Raw genomic sequence first — 22442 nt, 5'->3', positions numbered from 1 at the left:
GGAGAGCAGGGTTAAGAAGTATGGAACTACAATAAAATCTGCTGGACATGTGCTCTCATGTGTTCATGTAACGGCGTTGAATTGTAGGGTCTCTTTTTTCCAGAGTGGCTTGGAGAGATCTGGAAAGCCATAGAGGATGATTGTTCTTGGGCTGAAAAAAGCATAAATTTGACCAAGGTCATGCATATAACAGGGAATTAGTAATTCAGCCTAAACCAAGCTTGCTCTCAGCATGCTTTTATCAGGAATAATAAAGCACCAGCACCCAAACTCTCTTGGAGAGGAGCAACTAGAAAAGCAAGATAAGAATTCTCGGTCCAAAAGCTTGCCAATTCTGAATGGGTCTGTTCCGCAAATTAATACCACACAAAGTGCTCTCATCGCAGCCAAAAAGAACTTCTTACAGAGTTTGCAGGGGGGCTCTGATCAGAGATGTGGCCTTGACCCCGATATATCAGCACCTCATAGTAATGCTATTGCTACTTCTTCCAAGACAGTGTTGTCTTTTACACCTTCAAGCTTTTCGAGAATGGGGAATTTCACTGAAAGAAATAATTGCAACAACTCTGCTAGATTAAGTAATGGAGTGTCACCAGCTTCCACACTGCTAGTAATGCCTGGTAGAAAATATCTTGCTATAGTATTGACAGACTCTCGATTCTTTTTGATATGTATGTGTTTCCTGACTTTCATTCAGTCACTAATGGTCTCTGGTTACCTGAGTAGTGTTATCACTACCATTGAGAGAAGATATAGCCTGAAAAGCTCTGAATCTGGGCTATTGGTCAGTTGCTTTGATATTGGCAGCCTTTTAGTAGTGGTCTTCATCAGTTATTTTGGTGGGCAAGGGCGAAGGCCTCTGTGGCTTGCTGTTGGGGGTTTATTTATAGCTCTTGGGGCTGCTGTATTTTCTTTACCTCATTTCATCTCTGCACCATATCAAATCCAGGAATTAAACTCCTCTGTTTCTAATGATGGCTTGTGTTTGACTGGAAATTATTCAACGAAAGGGCACCTGGAATCATCAGGCTGTCTGAAGAATTCACGTGGAAATGGACACTCACTCTATGTAGCTTTGTTTATTTGTGCCCAAATTCTCATTGGAATGGGCTCCACACCTATCTACACTCTAGGACCAACCTACTTGGATGACAATGTCAAGAAAGAAAACTCATCACTCTATCTAGGTAAGATTTTTGTATGATTATTTTGAAAGAAGGCCAACTTCCTCTTTGAAGCTCCCAAACCAATGCAGCAGCTTTAAATGTATTTGAATGTTTAGCTAGACAGATATAGTAGCTAATATTTGCCAGAATAAAGACTTCAATAGCTGTTACTTTATCTTCTAAAAACTTTGTTCCATTATCTCTTATATCCTGTACTTTTTTCCATGTTGAAATATCTATGGAAATAATTGAAGTGATACTTATCTCTTTCATGAGGGAAATGGAATATGAACGTGTTTACTTTCAATGCATTATGTACCGTATTTTTCAGCATATAAGGCTGAAAATCTGGGTGCGTCTTATACACTGAATACAGCATTTTTTGCCTCACGAAACTCCGCCCCTTCACCAAAATGGCCATGCATAGCTTTTAGAAGCCTTTCAGAGAGCTCCTGGGGACTAGGGAGGGCAGAAATGAGTGAAAAAATCCCATTTTTTGCCCCCCTAGTCCCCAGCAGCACTCTATAAGCTTCTTAAAGGCTATCTATGCCTCTCTTTTTTTGACAAAAACGGGCCCGTTTTCGCAAAAAACAGGACATTTTTTGCTCATTCTCCCTCCCCGCCCAGGAGTACTCTACAAGCCTCCTAAGGGCTATTCATGCCCTTTTTTAAAAAAAAAATGGACCCGTTTTCAGGAAAAACGGGCCGTTTTGGGGAGGTCTGCCGAGGTAAAAAACTTTAAAAAAAATTTTTCCTCTTCAAAACCTTGCTGCATCTTATACTCCGAAAAATATGGTATATGTTCTCCCTCCCCCTTCCCCCCTATGTGCGTGTGTCTGTCTATCTGTCTGTCTATCTAACACACACATACACACACACATATATACATTCATTCATTCATTCAAATAAATGTTTAGGGCAATTTTATCATGTATTTTAACATATACACGCAAACATAAAATTACTATAAAACAAGCAATAACAAATATTATGGTAGCTGGTTAAAAAATTTGAAAATGGTAATATAATTTTAAATATATTGTTGACACATAATTTACAGTGTAAGTTGCATAATATCCATGAATTATGCTCAGTTTTTGAATTATGCTGAGTTTTAAAATACGTTGGGAAGATTTTTAAGTATTTTCAAATCTTTTAAATAGTTCCCGATAAAAGTCCTGTTTGACTAGAATTTTGATCTTTTAAAGCCAGGAATATTAAAGATAGTTTAAAATGCTGTTGGTAAAGCTCTTTCTATTTGTGTCCCAGATGTCAACTATTGTATTTTAATAGTGATATAAAGTAAATCTAGTCTTAAGAAGAAAATGTATTCATCAAATGTAAAATTATATCAGAAATTAACTTCTGAAATTTATTTTTGATATGTGTATGTATTTTTTTTTCCTGAACCATGGAAAACTATTCATTGGATTTATTCCAGGAAAAATACTTACATTTCACATTGATAATTCATTCAGTTAATTAGACCTGAAAGGTATTCATGTATGCATGGGCAATAAATTAAGCATTATAAACCAGTTTTTCTGACTTTCATGACCTCCTTCATGAAATGCATGACCAGAATCTTTGTAATTCTTGTAGATATTTTATTGATCAGACATTTATTATATTACTGTTGTCACATTGGATTAAGCAATCAAACCAGTAGTAACAATATTTAGTAGAGTCAAATGTTTTCAATGTTATTTTATTTTTTACTCTATATATCTAAAAGTCATTAGAAAATTCTTGTCAAGTTCTCTATTTACCCCCAGGGTCAACTAGAAATAGCTACCCAGATTTTTTTAAAACTTGGAAATAGAGTGTAGTGTTAACTTTTCAAAATAGATGGTAAAACCACAGGACTTTCATTTCACAATAATTGTTTATATCCACGCTATTGGTTAAATTACAAAATGCTTCATAATGTAATGATCATAGCTTTAGCTACATAAAAACCTTCAGAATGAAATGCTTGACTTCATATGGTAATCTCCCCCCACCCCGAACTTTCCTTTAAAAAAATTGTAAAGGGTTAAATTTGTTTAAAGAAAAATGTTTTGAACACTTTTTTTCTTAAGGGTACAAATGAAAATTTAGGATTTTTGTACACAAATGATGGAGAATAAAACCACCTACACTTCCTCCTTTTTCCCCCCTGTCAAATATGTAGTTTCCGTACCATTCTAATTTTTGATGTATTTAGTGATCTGACACATTTTTCCCAGAATGCACTTACTTAAATTTTATGGCTTCCTTGGAAACATAAATATGATCCCCAACATTGAACAATACATCCTACCACTTGTAAAGTGTATTCTTAATGTCAGCTCCCTATTTTCACATAATACTAGATGTTATATTACCACTTCTTTGTTTCTGCATTTGCATTCTGGATTACTATATTCTCTAATGGATCTTTAAATCCTATTTACAAAAGCAGATTTTATACATCATATGCAAAGCTACAGCACCTACAACAAAAGCAGGAAGCTTGTAGTGTAAAATCAATAATTCAGTCTAAGTTTAGCTACTTTTATCATTCAGCTATTCAATAAAATAATACAAGAATATAAATTTTAAATGTGTTTATTGTAAAAGAATTTCAGTGTTCAAGTCATTTAATAGAAGAAAAATGCTAGTTCTAGATGGAAGTCCTTGTTATTCTATAAAATAATTGAGTGGCTGACAACCAGTAAGTTAAATCTTTTATCTGTGCAAGATAGTTTGTATTAACAGATTCAGGTGTTTTTAAGAAGATGAATTTATATGGTATGTTTGAGTTCTCTGTTTATTCTTCTGTCAGAGGATTGTAGATAAGATCTAGCTAGAGAACCAGGCAGTGATTATTGCTAGGCTTGCTTTAACCATCTTTATCATAAACATCACAAACATGTTTTTTTTAAACACAGTATCTTATTTTTATGGTGGTGTATACATAATGTTCAGACTTGGTCTTTTCCAAGTTTAACACGTTTCTCTAAATGTGTGGATTTTATTTGTCATCGAATCCTATTCGTAATACAAACCTGAGAACAGAAAAACGTGAAACTGACAGACCCAGATAAGTTGGCTGAGATACCTTGAGTGTCTTTGTATTATTGACAAAGTTTCAATTTCCTCTTCAGGCATAGTACCTGTACAGGAATGGTCTTTAGAGGAAGACTTGGTGAGACCTCTGTCTTTAAAAAGAAAAAAAAGATCACATTACAACATTGTAGATGCACCAATATTCTGGATTGCCAATCCAATCTGAATATCAGAAGTTCATAGTAACATCTATTCATTCTGCTCTAGTTTTGTTTCAAGAACTTTTACACAATTTTTAAATTTTAAAAGAATCAAAGAACATTCCAGACAAGAAAATAACAATGTTTGTGCTATGCTAAGTACTCAAAACATCATTCTTTGGACGTTAAGGCAGGACGTTGAGACTTGGGATAGATGCTTTGGAAGCTTCCTCAGATTTCTTGCTTGTAAATATGCAAAGAAAGAAACAAATAGTTAAGATGGCATTGAAAAGTGACTTACAACTGATCCTCATTATGAGCATTATAGTGTCTCCACAAGTCATGTGTTCAAAATGTGAGCCCATGGCAAGTTGCATGCATTTATAATGGTTGTAGCATCCCAAGGTCATGTGCTAACCATTTGCAACCTTCCCAGGCACCCTTCAACAAGCGAAGTCAATGGAGGATGCAGGATTTGCTTAACATCCATGTGATTTGCTTAATGACTATGGCAAGAAATATTGTAAAAGAGGGCATGGCACATTTAGTGACCACATTTCTTAACAACAACCCTAACCCTAATCCCAATTATACTCATAGGTTGAGGACTATCTATCAAACCTATCAAACCTATATGTGCATGTGCACATATGCACATGTGAAGATGACCCAGGAGAAGATTTGAAGAAGCTCCTCGAAGCTGTCCATAGGATGTTGCTGTATCAATGCATTGGTTTATCAGTTCAAGAGAGATTCATTCTTTCCAGTACATTCCATGAAATACTGTTAAAATTTTTGCACAGCCATAAAAACAATAATAAAGACAACAGCAGTAATAAAATAGGTAGAGATAACTAGGTAAAGGAACTCTGGCAGTTTGTGAAAAAATATTCTAGTAGCTAGTTTGGTGTGTTTAAGACTCCAAACTAAAAACCGGGAATTGTGAGTTTTGGGCATAAAACCAGCTGGATAACCTGGACCAGCCTCTCTTAGGCCTAGGAAAAGCAATGGCAAACCCCTACCAGATGTTGTAAAAGATCACCCATCCACATACACACACCAAACTAGCAAGAAAACTGCAGGGAATAGTTCAGGCAGTCACCAGGAATCAAAGGTGACTTAAAGGAACAAAGATAAATACAGGTAGTCCTCAATTTACAACCATGATGGAGCCTGCCCACCATGGTAATAAGTTGTGATGTTGTAAAACAGATCAGTCACATTAACTGACCAGATTTTATGACTTTTGTGGTAGTCACTAAGTGAATCACCATGCTTATTAAGAGAAACCGTGATGCTAGGGATGTAATTTTGCAGAGAACTGGAAGTGCTAGTTTTCAGCAAAGCCAATGAATGCAGGTTGCTGCAGATGACCATAACTGTGGCCATGTTGCCAAGTGCCCAAAGTTGATCACATGATATGGTTGACCATTGGAACTTCAAATCTGGGTTGAAAGTAACCCTAAGGTACGTCTGTCATAATTTCAAACAGTTGCTAAATGACTGGTTGTAAATCAAGGACTACCTTTAGTCTATATTTTTTAAAACTGCTTAACATTTAAAGCAAAAAAATCAAGGAGACAGTTCCTGTTTCTGCAGACTTGGGAAGGAGAACACTGCTTAGAGATCTGAGACTGGAAGAACGTGGTTAGCCCCACTCAATATACTTTAAGCAAGAGAATAATCAGAATCCAGTCCATGACCTGACAGGATGGGTAATTTGTAAACATTGTTTCCAATGCTTATAATGAATTGTTTGTATCTGATAGTTCAGTATCAAGCCTTCTATGCTCATCTGGTACCAGTTAGCTGGTGTTCCTTTACTCCCAAGTAAAACCTTCTAACCTCACTGAATGAAATTCCTGTTAATGACAGCTCTGCAAGACATTACTAATACTTTGGGATCAGGACAGATGGAACTACGTTAGACACTCAGAAGGGTTAGGAAGCATTTTAATTTAAGCTTTATTCACAGACCCAGAGCTCTAGCTATGTTCATGGATTCTGCCACTGTTCATTACCATTTCCTTTCTTCTGCTTTAAAGTCGGGGGTGTTTATAGTTTGTTAGGTGCTATCAAATTGAGCTTAGATCTGGTAATTGCAAGGGCAGATGGCTGACATTTCATTCTATTTACAGTAATAATTAGTTGTTGTTGCGAAGTCGTGTCTGACCCATTGCAGCCTCATGGACAATATTCCTCCAGGCCTTCCTGTCCTCTACCATCCTCTGGAGTCCATTCAAGCTCATGCCTACTGCTTCGGTGACTCCATCCAGCCACCTCATTCTCTATTGTCCCCTTCTTCTTTTGCCCTCAATCTTTCCCAGCATTATGCTCTTCTACAGTGTGTCCTTCCTTCTCATTAGGTGGCCAGTATTTGAGTTTTTACAAGTCCTCAAATTTGTTTGATGGCATCCACTCAAGTTTATCTGTTGTCTTTCACTTCCTATACAGTAACTTCTCTCAGGCAAGAATAGTTGTTTTTAATTGTTATCTATTCACATCATCTGCTAGATTATGTGAGTTTCTTGCTAATTACCACCCAAGTGGTGCTGTCAGTTTTTTATTTCATTCAGGAGCAATTGCAGTTCATGGAACCCTCTTAATAAATGTCTCCAATACATAATTCAAAAATGTGCCTCTTCTTTTGTCACTCTGTGTTCATGTTTCCTTGCTGTATGTTACATGATCATTGTTTTAACCATTCTGATTTGTGTTGTCATAGATATGCCTTGATCCTTACTGTGTTTCATCATTACCATACTTTCAAGCATTAATCATGTTTATATCTGCAGCACTTATTATCCTGAGTCCAAAGAAAGAAAATCACCTATCATATTCATTTCTTCATTTCTTTTTTTTTATAAATGTAGCTAATCCTCTTTAGATAAGCAAGCTCAAGCTGTTTAATATTTCTGACTGTATCCTCTTCTAAAAAATATACTTGATAGTTATTCATCCTCTTGGTTGACTCACTTAACTGTATATCTGAACAAATCACTCTAGAAAAATGATGTGACATGTCCCCCCTACAGAGGTGCTATTCATGCCTGATACCCCATTCCATTTGTCACATTTTTGTATGAGTAGAGGCAGTCCTCAATTTACAACAGTTCATTTAGTGACCATTTGAAGTTACAACAGCACTGAAAAAAGTGAATTATGACCATTTTTCACACTTATGATCATTGCAGCATCCCCATGGTCACGTGATCAAAATTCTGCTGCTTGGTAACTGACTCATATGTATGATGGTTGCAGGGGCTGGGGGGGGGTCATGTGATCACCTTTTGTAATCTGACAAGCAAAGTCAATGGGGAAGCGAGATTCACTTAATTGTGTTACTAATTTAACAGCTGCAGTGATTAATAATTGTGGCAAGAAAGGTCGTAAAATGGAGCAAAACACACTCAACAAATGTCTCACTTAGCAACAGAAATTTTGGGCTCAATTTTGGTAAGTTGAGGACTACCGGCATATGTTTTGGAGTCATAAACCAGGCTGAATTCTAAGAAAATAATGGGGGACCCGAAAGAACAAATTCATAAAGAAGGAATATCCACCAAGTTCTTTTATTTTGATGTATACTGTAGCATCCTATAGATAGCTATCTTTACAACCCCCAGTAGTTTCTTTTTCAGATAAGAATCTCTGTCCTTAACTCTCAACACATCCCAAATATTGCTTATATCATAGTCTATTTTCTTCTCTTTTTTTGATCATTTTAATCATTTGTTTTGTTTTGCAAATAGGATTACTGAGATGGAAAATGCAGATAAAATGTAGCTGCTGTACATGTGTTTGTGTACGTACATGTACAGAGACACACCGAAATATGTTTTCTCTGGACTTTTTTACTAGTCTTCCACATAGTACACAGAGATTAATAACTATAGCTAAAGGGCTGGCTATATAAAATTCAACCTCCATAAGTATAAAAAAGAGTTCAACCTTTGGATAACCCTTCTACTAATCAACATGAACTCTGCCTGCATTGGAAGAACAAATTAACATCAATACTGCAAAAATGACTTTCAGTTTTGGATGATTATGGATTTTTGCAAGAGGGATTTGTTTGTTTATAACATATTCTGCACAACTCCCAATTCTGTGAACAAATCTATGTGGTTCATAGTTTAAAAGAGTATTAACAGGAGTGAGAAAAATTACCGCAATCAATGAAATTAAAGAATAAAAGATAGCAAAGATGACAAAGGCATACAGAAATGAAAATGAACAGACCCATATAATCCAAAGGGGATTTCAACCATCCTTGCCAAAGGCTTGGGCAAAAGCCAGAAACACCACCCAGAACACCAGCAAGGGGGGATATTAGAGTTTATAGTTTTTATGCAGATCAAAGTAATCATACTTTGTCCCTCTAAAATCAGAATTAACTGTGCTTATTTTTTCATGTTGATACAGTCTGTGACCCCAGGATCACATTGGGACATATTAACAATTTAGACAGAATCATAAACTGATATTAGTTTTTAGGCTTTTGTTTCACTTAATGTAATTTATCATTTTCATGCAGCAATAATACTTTCTAACATTTAGTTTGAAGAGGATAAACCAGACCGTAGTTTAAGTTGAAGAGGATAACAGATAGTATAAATATTTAGCTTGAAGAAGATAAAGAGACAGTAAGGTCAGTCTTTTCAAAAACTGGAAGGATAGCTGTGGGGCAGAGTAGCTGATGCCACAGTGAATTTGTTTGTAAGAGGCCAAGGGACTTTTTGGTATTTTTTCTAGACTGTCATTTTTCAACTTTAGGCAAGAAAATTGAATTAACAACCATACTGCAGTAGGGGCTGTGATACTGCTATCGTGTGTTGGTGTGTGTGTGTATGTGTATTTGGGCATATATGTAGGGTTGTGCATGTAACATCTCTGCTGCATTAGGTGGCAGTTTCTTCCTGAAACCAATTTGAAGTGTTGGTTATTACCTTTAAGGTCCTTCATGATATGGGACAGATTATGTGAGGAACTGTCATATTCCTATTTCATTGACCTATCCCATCCGAAATTTCAACTGGCAGGGTCCCGGGTCAAAGCCTTTTGTACTTCTGTCCGCACTCTATGGAACATCTTGTCCCCAGAGATGAGGGACACCCCATGCTTTTTGCCTTTCAGAAAGGTGTCAAGAACTGGCTCGGGCAATTGGCATGGGGATCAAACAAGGTCACGCAACCTTAGAGGGGGGGGAGGTGGCTTAATGGCATACCTCTATCTTTTTAAACTCTTGTAATTTTTAACATATTAATTTTATTTTAATTCTGTGGTGGTGCATCCATTTTAGTGCTTCTGCATCGGTTTCAAAGTTTGGGAGCTGTGGCCACCATGTGATAGTGGTTCTTCTGTCTCAAGAACCAATTTCAGTTGGTGTTGACTGAAGGAAGGGAAGATCATTTATTCATTCATTCATTCAAAATTAATATGGTTGCCCATCTCCTTGCCATAACTTTGTGTGCTTACATGGCCTCAACACCCCATCTATGAGGTATTTCAGGGTTACATCTTGTTTAACATCTTCCCAATGTCTGGAAGCTAATTTTGCCACTATCATTATCATTTCTTGCTCACCCCTTTAAGTTTATAGAGGCAGCAAGTAAGGAAAGCACATAGAAAAGAAGGAGGGCTTCACTAGCTGGGGTGGCTACTCATGGACAAACTCTTATATGTTGTTTGTTATTGGATGACAATTTTATTGCTGGGCTGACTGCTCTGGCTTCTTTCAGGACATCTTCTACTGTATAGACAGACATGACATGAAAGCACAGCAGCTGTAGCTGCTTTTAGCAAAGTGTTCCTTGTTCTTATTTTACCCTTGAACACCAGACATTTTAAAGTATTTTCAAACTGTCTCCAACTGGAAATTAAAGGAGTGAAATATGGGATATGTCTAGAAAAAAGGATGTATGTTAACACTGTTGCACACATATATTCAGATTTTATCATATTTGCCATATTGTAATGCGGGCTGAAAGAGAGTGACTGTCTCAAGGTCACTCTGCCTCTAAAACAGTATTAGAACTCAGGCTTGCCAAATCAGTGCCCTAAACACTAATCAAAGTGATTCTCATAAAAATCTAATAATCCTCGGTATAGCAGAATTTGGCAACTTTACTATTTGTTTCAGATTCGATATTTAGCCATCAGGAACATTATTAGAAGAGTCATGACTGATACATGAGAAGAATAGCAAAACATGAGGAACTCATCTGATTGAATTTGCTGAATAAAACTGTTATACCTGTCTTCCAGGATCTTAGATATCATAATATCAAATCTAGTTAGCAAGAGTGTCCTACTGTACTATGTGAAGCATGCAGAATGTCAGAAAACATAGTTGGCTAAAGTAAATGGTCTTCTGCTTAGATCAGCTATACAGTAATTGGGAGCAAGATCTAGACTTCAGCCTTTTGGTAATTTAGATGCCTCGTCTACAGAACCTCTTTTTCTGGTACCAAGATGTCCTGTAACCCTTGTTTAGAACATGATTTCACAAAGAGCCTTTGTGAGATGCTACCCAAAGAAGATGTAAGGACTACAAATTCAAAAATATTTTTTTCTCTTAAAAGTTGCAGAGCAAATATGCTCAAATGCATTTCCCTCTGTAATTTAACTTATCTTGCTCTTCTCTTCTAAAAGAAGAGTTTACCTGGTAGGTCTCAAATAGCCCAGTGAAAATAGCCAATTGAGGTCTATTTCTTTGGTTGTAGCGAACGGGGGAAAATATTTCAATCTTTATTTATCCATTCCAGTGACAGCTAATTGTAATTTTTGGCAAAAATTAACATTTCACCAGAAGGTTTTGGTGAGGTTTTTTGGTAACAAAAAATCCCAGTTTCTTATTTTTGTTATTGCTTTAAAGTTGTGTAATCCTTTGGAAGCATGTTTCATTTATACTAATGTAATCCTTCAAGTTTTAAAAATAGTCTTCCTGGCACCCAGTAAGAGATATTGATTTATAAGATCTAAATTTAGAACATAAGAAGATTTAAGATAATATCCAAAAAGGATATTAATCAACCACCAAATAATAGCAGTAAGGTGGAGTTTTAACTTTCAGATAGCAGTGGCCTATGCCTGGTTATAATAACAACAACAACAACAACAACAACAACAATAATAATAATAATAATAATAATTAAATTATTATTAATAATAATAATTAAATAATTATGGGTGCTATTCCAAAAGCACTGGAATTACATTTAAAACAGTTAAAAATTGACAAAATCACCATCAGTCAAATGCAAAAAGCCGCACTGCTTGGATCTGCACGCATATTACGAAAATACGTTACGACGTCCTAGGCCCCTGGGTGGGGCCCGACTAGTAACCAATGCCAAATCCGGCGAAACAACTGGCCGCTGTGATACAATTGTACAATAATAATAATAATTTTGCATTAGCAAAAATATTACATCCTTTACTGAAAAGGCAATGAAACAATGGAGAACTGAGTTGGCAGTAGGGAATGAGAGCTATGGAATGGTTAATATCAAGCGAGGAATTTTCCAGGGTGATTCACTTTCACCTCTTCTCTTCATCATCGCAATGATCCCACTATCAGTAATCTTAAAAAAAATGAAATTAGGCTACCAAACAGCCAAAAAAGCTGAAAAAATTTCGCATTTACTATATATGGATGATTTGAAACTCTATGGAAAGTCAGAAATAGAAATCCAATCATTGACAAATACAGTCCGAGTATTCAGCACCGATATTTCAATGCAGTTTGGCATGGAAAAATGCGCCACTGTATCCATAAAAAGGGGCAAAATCACTGCATCTGAGGGAATTGAAATGCCCAATGGCCAACTAATTAAATGCAAAGAAAATGAAGCCTACAAATACTTAGGCATTCTGCAGTTGGATAACATCAAGCATAGAGAAGTAAAAACTATTGTCAGGCGAGAGTACACCAACAGAGTTAGGAAAATTTTGAAAGCTAAATTGAATGGTGGAAATACAATCAAGGCCATAAATACCTGGGCAATACCAGTTATAAGATACACAGCTGGCATAGTTAACTGGACACAAGCTGATTTGGACCTTTTGGACCGAAAAACCAGGAAACTAATGACAATGCACTACAGTTTACACCCACGTGGTGATTCCGATAGACTATATCTGCCCCGAAAATCAGGTGGCAGAGGATTATTACAAGTGAAGCAAACAGTTGAAGAAGAAAAACATGCACTGGCTGATTATTTAAAAGACACTCAAGAACATCTATTAATCGAAGTAAAGAACAAAAATCTACTGAAGGCCCAACAGACAAAACAAGAATACAGAAAAGATGTGATAAAATCAAGAATGGAGAGTTGGCAGAACAAAGCACTGCATGGTCAATTTCTGGAAAAAATAAAAGATAAAGTGGACAGTGAACAAACTTGGTTATGGTTAACAACAGGTACATTAAAGAAAGAAACAGAGTCACTAATCCTGGCTGCGCAAGAACAAGCCATCCGCACAAATGCCATTAAGGCCAAAATCGAAAAATCCTCTGATGATGCCAAATGCAGACTTTGCAAAGAAGCTGACGAAACTGTTGATCACATACTCAGCTGCTGTAAAAAAATCGCGCAGACTGATTATAAATTGCGGCACAATTCAGTAGCACAAATGATCCATTGGAATTTGTGCAAAAATTATAATATTAAAACAGCAACAAACTGGTGGGAACATCAGCCTGAAAAAGTCACCGAAAATCAGATGGTCAAGATCTTGTGGGATTTCCGTATACAAACCGACAAAATACTGGCGCATAATACACCAGACATCACACTGGTTGAGAAAAATAAGGTCACAATCATAGACATCGCAATACCAGGTGATAGCAGGGTCGCCGAGAAGGAACATGAAAAAATCGCAAGATACCAGGACTTAAAAATCGAAATTCAACGACTATGGCACAAACCAGCAGTGGTAATTCCAGTGGTAATTGGCACACTGGGTGCTATTCCAAAAGCACTGGAATTACATTTAAAACAGTTAAAAATTGACAAAATCACCATCAGTCAAATGCAAAAAGCCGCACTACTTGGATCTGCACGCATATTACGAAAATACGTTACGACGTCCTAGGCCCCTGGGTGGGGCCCGACTAGTAACCAATGCCAAATCCGGCGAAACAACTGGCCGCTGTGATACAATTGTACAACAACAACAATAATAATAATAAAAGGTTATATCCGTATTGATGAGTGTAAGTTTGTGTTGTGGACCATCTTCCTGTCTTGATGGCATGCTTACCAAAAGCTAAATATATTATAGCAAGTAGAAATACTCTCATTACGCAATAAATGCTCTTTTCACTCCTGATATTCCACGTTTGAATTCCTCCCCTTACCACTCTTCTCCACTCTCTCATCTTTCCCCCTTCTATAATATGAATAACTCTTTCCCCCCCCCCCCCCCTTTTTTGCCTAAAAGCTCTTCTTTATTAGTGGCAACAAATAGATGGTTAAAAAAAAGTTCAGTAAACCTGGAGACAAATATATGTTATCTCCTTTCAATCTTTATTTATACACTAAAAGTTGAATATATCTCACACTCACTCTCACTTAATGGGAAGTGGTAGATACTCATATTACTAGTAGGACATTTTTAAAGAACATTTAGAATGTACCTACCTTCCAATAATTTTCATACAGAAGGAAATGGAGATGGCATCTGGTATTTTTATATATACTATACAATATTTCTTCTTAGTATAAAATTTTGTTACATAATGTCTGTTTGCCTAATTGCTGCTGCACATTGCAGTGTTATGTATGGCAGATATAAAGTAGAGCTATATATTATTTAAGTGGCTTATGTCTGAATCCTGATGTAAATGACTTTAAAACTCATTTTAGGTCCATGAATTTTTAACTGTATAAACTGCTTGGAAAATATCTAATTTTATTAATTATTTTCCTCAATTCTGTTTTTCATGTCTTTTAAGTGATATAATCTATCTCTTTAGGCTGAAAATTATCATTTTTTTCACCTACATGCCCATTTTCTCAAAAGCATGTATAAGACTGGATTGTTATTGTTTGTTAAGATTTTAATTGCATTTCTTAATCCATATAAAAGCAATTAAAATCTAACATACAATCATCCTAACAGATGGATTATACATTTACATATTAATTGTAAATAAATAATTACTTCATCAATGGCTATTTAAATTTGCAATTTTACTTGAATTTTGTTCCTATTCCAAATAATTTGTATCTTATTCAATCACAATATATATGTTAATTAAAATGTGCTAATTGCTCCTGGATTTAATTGATTATAAATATGCATATTAATATTCCTGGAGACAAGGTATTGTTTATTTCTGAAATTATGATACTTGAAATCTGGTTAATTTGAAATCTTTAAATTATGCAAAGTCAATATGATAGTGTTCTCTTGATATTACAGGAAGTATAAGATGGAGAATGTACTATAAAACAGAAAGAGATTAGTATTTACAACATAGGTTTACTCACTCAAACATACACTCCCGTACTTCTTTATTTAGGCCATGTTAATTATGCTACTTGATAATCATTCTATCTTGTCAATGGAATTCATTAATAAGACATATCTTAATAGCAAGTATATATAATATTAAATATTCAGTGTTCAATAAAATACATAATCAAATTCAGAGTAAATGGAGAAAATAATATGTATTTAAAGACCAGAGCTATTGAGAATGTTTGAAAAGGTTAATTTGCTTTTCCAAAATGCAAATGTTTTGAAAGGCAAAATATTACTAATAATACATAAATGTAATCTGTCAGTTTGAATTTGGAAGTTGAATGCTTATTTTATTTTCTATGACCATAGTGCTCAAGAATTTTTTCTGGCACATTTGCTAGTGAATGAATGAAAGTTCTGCATGTATAAAAATTGAGCTATTTTTAAATTCAGTTGACATTTCACAACCTAATTGTACTCTTGAATGCTACATTCTCCTATGAATGTACAAAGCAAAACAGAACTGGAATATAAACAAGCAGTGATCTTCCATTTTTGGAAGGGCTGCACCGTCCTTTGGCTTTTAAGGCAAAAAGTTATTCAGCCAGTGTGGGTACAGTAATATGATGTCCGCAACTCCTTAAAGCAGTGGTATCATTTGTGGAGTTAGGCAGCTGCCCTCCACAACCAATGTTCCCTCTAAGCTGCGCGGCTGTGTGGCCACACACGTGACAAGAAAACACCGTGCAGCAGTTTCCAGTGATTTTTAATGTCACAGCGTGATGTACATTTGATTTAAATCAAGCCGCTGGACTCTGGACTTTAGTCTGCAGGCGGCTCGGAGGTTTCTGTCAGCCGGGCTGGGATATTATAGTACCTGGCCATGCCCAGAGGAGGGCAGAAACATGGTCGCGTAAGGTTACGATTGGGCTCACAGCTGATTGACATGGAGGCCATTCCCTCCTAGATGAAAGTTACTGAGGGGGGCAGTGGCAGCAATAGCCAACTCTCCGCGGGACGTGTAAACGAGACAGTACTGCTCTCTGCTGTAATTGTAAAGGTAGCATATCAAAGTAAAATGAATATCAGGCCCTGTCCTTGAAGACCTACATGTAATCTTCCTAGTCTATTGTTAGTCCAGCTACAAACTGCAAAATGCAGCATGCTTCCGGTAGCAGCTCTAACCCACCCCACCCCACCCCATTTTGTTAAAACAATATACATGCTATCTTGCCATTCTCAAATTTGAAACCTTGACTTGGATAGATTCTCTTTCAGAGGTGGGTTGCTCCCGGTTTGGCCCAGATTGTGTGAATCGGTAGTAGTGGCAGTGGGAGGCTCTGCCCACCTGCCTGGATGCTTCTGTGCATGCACAGAAGCTTTGCACGCCAGAACTGGTAGATTACTGAACTGGTAGAATAAATTACCATTTATTCCTAACTTGCTAATATCACTGCAGACTATTGGATAGTAGGGGGGAAGTATAAAGCATATAAAGTAATTCATAGTATGGAAAATGTGGATAGAGGGAAGTTTTGATCCTTTTCCCATAGAGAGTCATCCATTGAACTTGAATACAAGTAGTCCTCAACTTACAACAGTTCACTTAATGACGTAATGAAGTTACATCAGCACTGAAAAAAGTGACTTACAGCTGTTCTTCACACTTATGATCATTGCAGCATCCCCATGGCCACATGATCAAAATTTGGATGTTTGGCAGCTGCCTCATATTTATGATGGTTGCAGTGTCCTGGGGTCATGTAGTCACCTTTTGCAACCTTCAGCCAAGCAAAGTCAGTGGGAAAGTCAGATTGACTTAACAATCAGGTTACTGATTTAACCGCAGTGATTCACTTAACTGTAGCAAGAAAGGTTGTAAAATGGGGCAAAACTCACTTAACAAATGTTTCACATAGCAATAGAAACTTTGGGCTCAATTATGGTGATAGATTGAGGACTACCTGTATAGGGAGATTTCTTTACTTAAAGGATATTTACATGGTAGAATTTGCTGCCATTAGATTGGGAATGGTTAATTTTGACAGGTTAAAATGGGACACTGGATAAATTCATGATTAGGCTATTAATAGCTGCCAGACTGGATATCTATTTACAGTTTTGCTACATTACAAGCCACACATCTATCTAAATTTGAATGTATTTATTTGCCTTATATATCACAGAGAATGCTGGAGTAGATGGGCCAGTAGCAGAACTCTTAGGTACTGTTTCCAGCATTGATTGAAGACAGACCACTTTGCTCAAATCTTTCCTTTTTTTCTGACAAAATATGTGGTGTCATTTTTATGAACATTGTTTTATTGAAATTATTTTACATTGTTTTACTTTATCCACTATATTAACAATGTGGTTTAGAATATTTCAAAATCTACAGTTGTCAAGCTTTTAAATACACATACAGCACATTTGCTGTAAAGAACTGATGTCAAAACATAAAGCTAATGATAAGACTGGAATAAAGGTTGTTACGAAGAAAAAGTCTAGCTTGAAGTTTAAACCAGAATGGTTGAGAGAGTTAGTAGAGACTGAACTGCCGACTTCGTCTAGAAAACAGTTAACAAAACTGGGCAACATCTTCACTTATCGTGAAAGTAGTGACGATGTTCTTTGCACCAAGAAGCTTGTACAGGTAGCGCATTCACCACTGGAAAACAATGTAACGATTGGAAAATTGATTATTTGAAGCATCATATCAATCAGAAGATTCACCTGGATTTGGTCACTAAACTATGATGCCAGAAATCTGGAGAGCTGCAGAGGCTACTGACTGAAAGTGCAGAAGACAGAGTGAACAGAAAAGAAGTTTCACTGTGAAGAAATGCCAATGCTGATGAAGTCAAAAGTTTTGATTGATAATTTGTTGCTGGCCATAAACATAAATGTGTTGGTATTATCAGTCAAAGTCATACATGACCACATAGGCAAGTATGTGTCCATTCCGGAGAGCTGGCGCAGCAAGAATTATGGCTTTGAGTTCGTGGAGTGCAGAAAGAAGTCATGCGTGATCTATGTAATGCCAGTTGTCATACTCGTATTGCTGATGAAAGCACCGATGTATCAGTCACCAAAATATTGATTTTGTATGCAAAATTCCGCCCGTCTAATGCTGCAATTTATAAGACCGTGTTTGTAGGAATTTTACAGTTGCCAACATGCGACAGCACAGCAATCACAGCAGCCATAAAAGAGTTCTATGCTACAAACAACATTGACATTCAAAAGATTGTCATGTTTACGTCAGAGGGTGCGTCTGTGATGCTGGGTAAGAATAATGGTGTGGCTGCTCGAGATGTATCCCATTTGCTTGAACAGCACTGTGTGGTACATCGAGAAGACTTGGGGATTGATGATGCATGTAAGCACGTCTCACTGATAAAGGACATCGAGATTTTACTACGAACTGTCTACACTCTGTTCTGCCCCTCTTCTGTGAAGAAAACTGCATTTGCAGAACTAGCAGAAGTTCTTGAGTGTGAATCGGTAGCCTTCAGACTGTTGAATAAAGTATGATGGCTTTCCAGACATTTTGCATTGCGAGCAATGATTGATGAGAAACATTACAGTTTTGGTTGAGTACTGTAAAGAGCAAACAGAAACACACAGTGACCCAGTCTGCAAATATTCTTACAGAAAGTTGATGAATCCACAGGTTCGTACTGCATTGATTGTGTTTGACGACGTTCGTGAATTAGCTGAGTTGAACAAGCTGTTGCAAAGAAGCAACCTGACACCAATCAAAGCCGTTCAGTTTGTGAAGGCCAGAATAACCAAGCTTCGCTTGCAGTATTTAGGCAAAACAGCTTACTGGAATAACGAAGCTTGCGAATATATGCAGACCAACCCAGACATTGACACGGCTCCCATACTCAGATTTATTGAACATTTGTGCTTGTATCTTGACAGTAGTTTTCCAGACAACGAGCTGACAGTTTGGAATATATTCGAAATTGCTGTTTTGTCAAATGTGATCTCTTTTAATTTTGGGGAAACTGAGATTGCAACTGATTGGAAAATACCAGCATTTCTTTGACGATTTGGATGAAGTCAGCATAACATCAGCTGTACAGTCACGGTATCATGACTTCAGATTTCTGATGTTGGAGAAATTCAAGTCTGGATTAATGCACTCATTCGACAATGTAGTTCAGTTTGTACTAAGAGAGCAACAGTTTGGATTGCTGTCATGTCTGCTGGACATTTGCGCAACATTCCAAGCGTCAAGCACCGATTGCGAGCGAGGTTTTAGCCTGATGAATGCCATCAAGACCAAAGCTTGTAATCGGCTGCAAACTGAGCACTTGGAAATGCTGATGCGAATCCAATCTTAACCAGACTTCAGCGGCGCAGATTGATCTTGACAAAGTGTACTCGGAATGGTCGTTAAAGAAAGACAGACGTGAGAAACTGTAAGATGAGACAGACTTTCAGTGAATACCAGTGTACATTACTGTAAACATTATACAAGTATTTTAATATTATAGACTTGCAGTATTATAAGTGATACTGATATTATATAGTACTCTTAATTAAGCGGGTACCTTGAATAAACATAACTTTGAGTTTCAAATAACACTGATTTTGTTCTTGTCTTGGGTAACAGCTGTGAAAAAAATTCAGGTTCTCAGGCATGAAAATGTGTCGCTCAAACACTATACTTTTTCGTGCACGCTGAAAAAAAATTAGAGGGAACATTGTCCACAACTGTAGCAGGATCCCAGGATATAATGTTGATTTAAGCAACCTCACCTCCAAAGCAGCTCTTGTTTTTGAATCTTAAATCTTACACTGCAGTTTTTATTCTCTCATGTTTAATTTAAAGAAGGAAGATTTACCACAAACTATGGTTTTTATTAATAGGCTGGAACATACTTTCCCAAAACCTTTTTATCTCATGCACAGAGAATATAGGGAAAAGACAGAAATTGCAGAAAAAAAAGAATAAATAGCTGTGATGAATGTACAAAAGCCCAGGAAAGCACTTAGTTTCATGCCCTTTTATTCTTGAAAATGATTAAATTACTATAGCATATTGTTTGATGTGTTTTGGATATTCTTTTCTCTTTTACAGCTATCATGTATGTAATGGGAGCTCTTGGTCCTGCAGCAGGATATTTATTAGGCGGAGTTCTTATTGGGTTTTATGTACATCCTACAAGTACTATTCAGATTGACCAAAGTGACCCACGGTTCATTGGTAACTGGTAAGCTGCAACCATGTGGGGGTTTTATGTGGAAGGTAGCAGTAATGTTTAACATTTGATCAGTAATATTTAACATCTGGTCATGTACTCTTTGATCCTGTATGCTGTGTTTTGAATAGTTGTAGCCAAAGGGAAATGTATAGATTGTTCAAATGCTGCAAATTTTACAACTATTTACTTATCATTTTATTTCTCTATTCTGGAAATATTTAAACTAAAAAAGTTACCCTATAAAAATGTAATAATAATGGAGCTGATGTGTTACTTTTCCACCTGGCATTTTTTTAATGTATATGTTTCTAATTCTTTGTGCACGTTTCTGGCACAGCTTGCCAACATTATAGGAAGGTGAATAGAGTAGGAGTAGGAATAGGAATAGAATAGAATGTTCCTTTTAACTTTGAATGGTGGCTATACAACTGGTCATTAAGCAAAGATCATGATGCTTAATCTGTTTTGGATGCAGTTTTTGTGATCTTCAAATCACTTATATGGTAATTGTTTTATGGGACAAACAATAACACCAAGTGTACATTTCTGCTTCCTATTATAGAGGATTTGCTTTTGTGTGTATATAGCAATAGCACTTAGACTTTTATACTGCTTCACAGTGCTTTACAGCACTCTCTAAGTGGTTTACAGGATCAGCATATTGCCCTCAACAATCTGGGTCCTCATTTTACCGACCTCGGAAGGATGGAAGGCTGAATATGCTTTGAGCTGGTCAGGATCAAACTGCTGAACTTCTGGCAGATGGCAGTCAGCAAAAGTAGCCTGCAGTCATGCAATCCAACCACTGCACTATTACTGTTCATATATGTATGCTTATAGGCAGTGGTATCTCTTATTGTATTGCTTGATGTAATAAATGTGACCCTATTTGTAAATGTTATTTCTTACCTTTTGATTTTAGGTGGAGTGGATTTCTCATTTGTGCTAGTGTGATGCTTCTCGTTATACTTCCGATGTTTGCTTTTCCCAAAAAACTCCCACCTCGACACAAGAAAAAGAAAAAAAAGATGCGCTCTGATGTTTCAGGTGATGATGATTTGGTGAAAGAAAAAGTGAATTGCAAAAATGAGCTGGAGCCGGAAATTTCTACATCAATGAACTTTGGAAAGAATGTTAAAGGTAAAAAATTTCCTGTTTGAAAAAAATCAAATTAAGATGAACTTCAAATTCATAGAATTATTATTTGTTGTTGAAAACTGATACAAAAATATATTTATTTATTTAGAAGTAGCACTAAAGTAGAAGACTTTGGTTCAATTGGTTCAACATTAGTTGCAGAGTAAATTGTTTCACTCAAAATATCAGTATTGGGTCGCTTCAAGCCTAATCGGGCAGGCTGTAATCCATAAACAGCCTTTATCAAGCTTGAACAGCTTGCTAAAGCTATGTAAATCCTATCTATTATTTTCCTGCTGTTATCAGCATTATGAAAAATAGATTTTGGCTAGGGATGCTGGACAAAAAGAAGAGGTTGAATACATGTACCAATATTAATTTTTATTAAAATAATATCCCAGTTTGGTGAAGATGTGTATGCTGAAGGGTGATGAATGAAGGGTTAGGGTTAGAAGGTAGAATTATAGTGCTCATGTGCTGTTCATAAATCATAGTTTTATATATCCAGTGGCAACTCCTCACTAAATGATACTTGATTGTTCTTTGTCTCCCATGCATTCTAGACAACATTTAGGTTTCCTTCTTTTATTGCTTTTTGTCTTTTTTATAGAACTTCCAAGAGCAGCTTTCAGGATCTTAAGCAACATGACATTCCTTTTTGTGAGTTTGTCATACACAGCTGAATGTGCCATTGTTACTGCTTTTATTACCTTTATTCCAAAGTTCATTGAGTCACAGTTTGGCATCCCAGCTTCCAGTGCCAGCATCTACACTGGTAAGATATTGCTGTAAATAAATCTTTTAAGGATTACTTTCCTCAGCTTTTAAAAAGAAAGTTAATGGAAAATAATCAGGATTCTGTTCTTAATTGTTTTAAATGTGCAGATTCTCTGTCTCACAGTTATTATATATGAATAATTTGTTATTGATACCATATAGATTAGCAACATAGAATTTGTGGCACTATTTGGTTTTCCATCAAACAGCCTTTTTGATCAACCCACACTATTAACACTAACAAAGTGGCATTAATTTTGCAAAATTTGGTGATTGTCTGAGATTTGTTGTTACAAGATTTACAGATATCTAATAGAGCTACTGATCTGTGCTTTAACAGATGAGATACATCAGTAGCAGGGAAAAAAATTCTGGCATTGCTAGCATTCTTTCAATGTTTGCTTTTATACTAATAATTAAAAGTTATGTTTTTTTTATCATTC

General features: G+C 36.3%; 1 protein-coding gene across 1 annotated transcript in view; it reads left to right on the top strand.

Moving 5' to 3' along the window:
• The first annotated feature begins 232 nt into the window (after positions 1-232).
• Positions 233-22442, top strand: part of SLCO5A1 (solute carrier organic anion transporter family member 5A1) — a 41504-nt gene continuing 19294 nt past the window's right edge. Inside the window, exons 1-4 of the mRNA XM_032222274.1 lie at positions 233-1187; positions 19962-20094; positions 21008-21225; positions 21833-21997. Of these exons, the coding sequence (XP_032078165.1) occupies positions 233-1187; positions 19962-20094; positions 21008-21225; positions 21833-21997 (1471 nt within the window). The remainder of the gene's footprint in view (positions 1188-19961; positions 20095-21007; positions 21226-21832; positions 21998-22442) is intronic.

The sequence above is a fragment of the Thamnophis elegans genome, chromosome 8 (genome assembly GCF_009769535.1).
Source record: "Thamnophis elegans isolate rThaEle1 chromosome 8, rThaEle1.pri, whole genome shotgun sequence".
Lineage (NCBI taxonomy): Eukaryota > Metazoa > Chordata > Lepidosauria > Squamata > Colubridae > Thamnophis > Thamnophis elegans.
Note: the sequence above shows the minus strand (reverse complement) of the source record. Positions and strands in the feature narration are given on the sequence as shown.